Source organism: Haplochromis burtoni, unplaced genomic scaffold (genome assembly GCF_018398535.1).
Source record: "Haplochromis burtoni strain Fernald_Lab_line unplaced genomic scaffold, NCSU_Asbu1 Contig_404, whole genome shotgun sequence".
NCBI lineage: Eukaryota > Metazoa > Chordata > Actinopteri > Cichliformes > Cichlidae > Haplochromis > Haplochromis burtoni.
The window spans coordinates 517,935-522,000 of NW_024582765.1; the positions used below are offsets into that span (position 1 = coordinate 517,935).

The following is a 4,066-nucleotide window of genomic DNA, read 5'->3' on the forward strand; positions in this document are numbered from 1 at the left end:
GACCATCTCTGTACTGTGCGGGTGGCTGGTGGCTCCCTGCGCACTAAGGGCTCATACACAGGGACAAGGTGCACCAGGTTGTGATCAGATCTGCCCAGATCTGTGACTGCATCATTAATTCCCCCCTCCCAACCAGCTGAAGTCATCCACTGCAAAGTCTTTTAAATGTCTGTGTGCACACCAAAGAGCACGTTACATGAACCAGCTGTGACTGTTATGTGTCTGTGTGAGTTATCGCAGATCGTCCCGTGCGTGGGGCTGGACGGCGCTGTCGCGTTAACGAGCTAAAGCATTGATGCCGGCCAGCCCCACGCACGGGACGATCTGCGATAACTCGCTAATGGAGATTTGCCGCATTAATGCAGTTACGGCGCTAACGTCATTTTAACGAGATCAGCGCTGACAGCACTCATTTTTATATGTTCACAAAAGAGCACCTTTTAAATTTCAATGGTTTTATTTTGTGTCATGAATTCTTGCTGGATGTCCTTTTTGATCCTTTGTTAAAGGTGTTGACCGCAGACGTTCTGTGGCAGAATCCTCTGTGCGCACCTGATGGTTAAAGAACAGTTAAAATAAAAATAATATAATAAATAAAATAAAAGAACAGTTAAAATAAAACATCAGATATTTTGGATTCAAAGCAGAAAAAAACATTAAATGGTCGATTTGAATGAGTTAAGCAGTGAAATTTTAGACACTATATGATTGAAAATAACATTTGTCTTTGGAGGTTATTTAAACATATCGTGATGTAGCCAAAAAATATTGTGATATTAGATATCCCCTCATATCGCCCAGCCCTACCTCGAAGTCTGGGCGCCTCCTGGCTGAGGTGTTTTGCACGTCCTACCGGGGGAGGCCCCGGGGCAGACCCAGGACACCCTGGAGAGATTAAATCTCTCGGCTGGCCTTGGCGTTCCCCTGGACGAGCTGGGGGTCTGGGCTTCTCTGAGCGTCTGTGCTTAGGCTGCTGCAGAGGAAGGAAGGAAGGAAATCCTCCACCTTTTCAATGGATTCTTTTTCTCTTCTTTTTCTCCTCTGCCTTCATTTAGCTTTCTACTGATTGTAGTTTTACCCAAAAATGTAGAAGCATATGGAGATGGGTGTATGTGTGAATAAAGTTTTTTCCTCCTCACGTTCTTCACGTTTTCTTTTTCTGCTCCAGGTGGTGGATGTTGCTCTTCCTACGTCTTCGCAGGAAGTTCCTCAGAGGAAACCAGTGGAAACGCTGGGATCGCTGCTGCTCAGCCTGAACCCGGACAGGTATCAGAGCTGGGGTTCCCCGGGTCATTGGAAAGTCTCAAGAAAATAATAAACAGGGAAAAATAGTCTCAAAGCCCCCGGTACCGGGTTCAAAGGGGGTCTTTTATGTAAATATGTGTGGCATCCACAGAAACCTCAGAATCTCAGCTAAATGCGCATATAAATAATTTCTATGACCCCCAAACAGCGAAAACAAGCCATGATTTTCAGAGCAGTTGCGTAATTGCGTCCACTAAACGCATACAACGGAGCTATGAACTCTCCCGACTTTGTAACAGGTTACCAAGTCACGCTCTCACGGACTCAAAGCCTTCAAAGTTTCACCACGCTCCGACCAAAATTCCCTGAACCATCCGCAAAAGAAAACCACAAATACACGTAGCGTGCCAAGTGTGCTAAAGTGGTAGCTGAAAGCTGCTGTAGCTACTGATAATGGCGCCCACGCATCAGAGCCAGTTCCATCAACAATCGCCATTTTCAGCCCAGTTACAGACGCATGGCTGGATACGTTTAGGGCCACGTGGGGTATTCGCCTTACAACTTCTGATTGGAGGAACTGACATGAACACTGCCTCATTACTGTGATTTTTATTGGCTCAAACGATCAACCAATGGAAGCTGAACGTACAGCCCCTCAGAGTTTAAAGCGCCAGAGTCCATTTAAACTCTCCAAAAGTTGATTCTGTTCATCTGTACGTTGCGTTTTCAGTGGGAGAAACATTTCGTCACCCATCCAATGACTTCTTCTTCCATTTAAAGTGTTTAGCGCACGGGAGAATGGGCCTGTGGGATGTGTGGGGAAACTTCAAAAAACAAGCATTTCTGCTGTTTAATACCTAAAATATTCTACTCGCATATGAGTTGTAAGAAGCACTTGTTTAGATAAAGATGTTGCAGAAACCCCAACAGAATTGTAGAAGAAAACTTTTTCATTAGCCACAAGTACCTGCTCGGGTCAGCTTGACTCTGTTTAAGGGTTTTCATTAGAGAGTCGCACCTTGTACCAGGTACTGCTCAGCTGAAGGTCCAAGCAATCTAAGGCAAGCCAAAATGTGACATCAAGAGACTGTGTGTCACCGATTGGCTGGTCAGTGGCGTCACTCGTTGAGTCACGAGAGCGTATCTTTCACGTGGCAGTCGAGGAAATGGTTGGATAAAAAAACACTGTGGTCCACTCAGACTGACAGAAAGCCGTACACGAATCACCGGATTTACGTGGAAGTGCTCCACTGTTGTGACGTTAAAGTCACATACCAATGACGTCACAGGACTCCCGGCTGCAGTGCTCTAACAACCCCCCATGCACAGTATGTGGGTGTCAACTGTAGTGAAAACGTACCAACACCCAGTCGAGCAGAGTAGATTCTACATGTTATATCTCTGTGGCTCAGACTGTGCTGACAGCTTCGCCCAGCAGGGCGGCGCCACTGCACAAAACCTTTGTTGTTCAGCCTCTCTCTCTCCCTCACTTCCTCTCAGGCTGTCTCGGCCGCTTCAGCGCTGCCTCGAGTGTCTGAACTCAGTTCCTGACCTCAGGACGCACTACCCTTCTCTGGTCCATTGCTCGCTCTGCAGGTTCATCACCTGCTGCTCCACCTCCTACGCCAACCACATGATCAAGTATGTGCCTCTGATTGGTCATCTCACAGTCTCTTTTGTTTGTTTGTTTTCCTGAACTGTGCGACTGTTTTTGTTTTTAGTAACCATGCGACCTGCAAGAAGGTGCCGCCGTACCAAACCATCTTCCAGTCTGACCCCAAGTAACCAGACCAGCAGAATCAGATCAGTGTGATCAATTATCTACAGGTGAACAGGAATACCTGAATACCTGACCTGCTCTCGTGTGTGTTTATAGGCTGCCAGACATGTTGATGTGTGTGACATGCAAACTCTTAACCTGCAGAGGAGACCTGATGGCCAATCATCTGACAGAGAAGCCAAAGCACACCTGTATCATGTTAGCGCACACAGGTAACGTGCACAGGTGAAGCGCACATTCTCAAGGTATATAGTGCATGAAAAGGAAAAGGTTTTCATGTTGTGGGAGGTAAATGCATGGGTCAAAAAAACGCTGCTGCCTGATTCAGATGATTATTTTGAAATGATTTAAAGTATTCTGTCAGGAACTGGTTCCATGTCCTGCACAGCTGTTCGTGATGTGACCACAAGGGGGCACCACAGCAAAATAACTCACCCTGATTGTGAGAGGGTCAGAGTGAATCAGCTCTATCAGGAATGGAGCTAAATAAAGGGCAGAACTCCATTTGAATTCAGTGGACTACGTTAATGTGAACCTGGAGTTTTAATCACGATTATCCACTCACACATCCGTCCATTTACTTTCTTCCACTTACTCCACTCAGGGTTGTGTCTGGAGCCTATCACAGCTGTCACATGCCTGGAAACCTCCCCAGTCTGTTACACACCTCATGAAGCTAACTTAAGTTTTCCCTGATAGATGATAAAGATGCAATCTTCCAGATTTGACACTCTTTTCCTCTTTCAGAGAGTGGGATGACTTATGAGAATGAAACTGTATCAGAGCCGAGAGAGAGTGGAGCCGACACACAATCACAGTCTGACAGGTAGCATGTGTGCGTGTATATATGAAAACATGTTGCTACAAAAGATGTTTACATTAAAATATGGCAAATTAACATCAGAAAAACCAACCACACACACTCTTTATCAAATGAATAAATTCCCCCCTCGCCCCTGTGGGCGGTCCATCCTTCAAGCTCGGGTCCTCTACCAGAGGCCTGGGAGCTTGAGGGTCCTGCGCAGTATCTTAGCTGTTCCC

At 46.2% G+C, this 4,066-nt stretch overlaps 1 protein-coding gene across 4 annotated transcripts in view; it reads left to right on the top strand.

The window, feature by feature from the left end:
- Positions 1-4,066, top strand: part of pogza (pogo transposable element derived with ZNF domain a) — a 47,156-nt gene that overhangs the window by 28,273 nt on the left and 14,817 nt on the right. For all 4 annotated transcript variants that reach the window (XM_042212984.1, XM_042212983.1, XM_042212986.1 and 1 more), the window contains exons 15-19: positions 1,169-1,266; positions 2,746-2,886; positions 2,967-3,026; positions 3,122-3,237; positions 3,773-3,851. In XM_042212984.1, the coding sequence (XP_042068918.1) occupies positions 1,169-1,266; positions 2,746-2,886; positions 2,967-3,026; positions 3,122-3,237; positions 3,773-3,851 (494 nt within the window). The remainder of the gene's footprint in view (positions 1-1,168; positions 1,267-2,745; positions 2,887-2,966; positions 3,027-3,121; positions 3,238-3,772; positions 3,852-4,066) is intronic.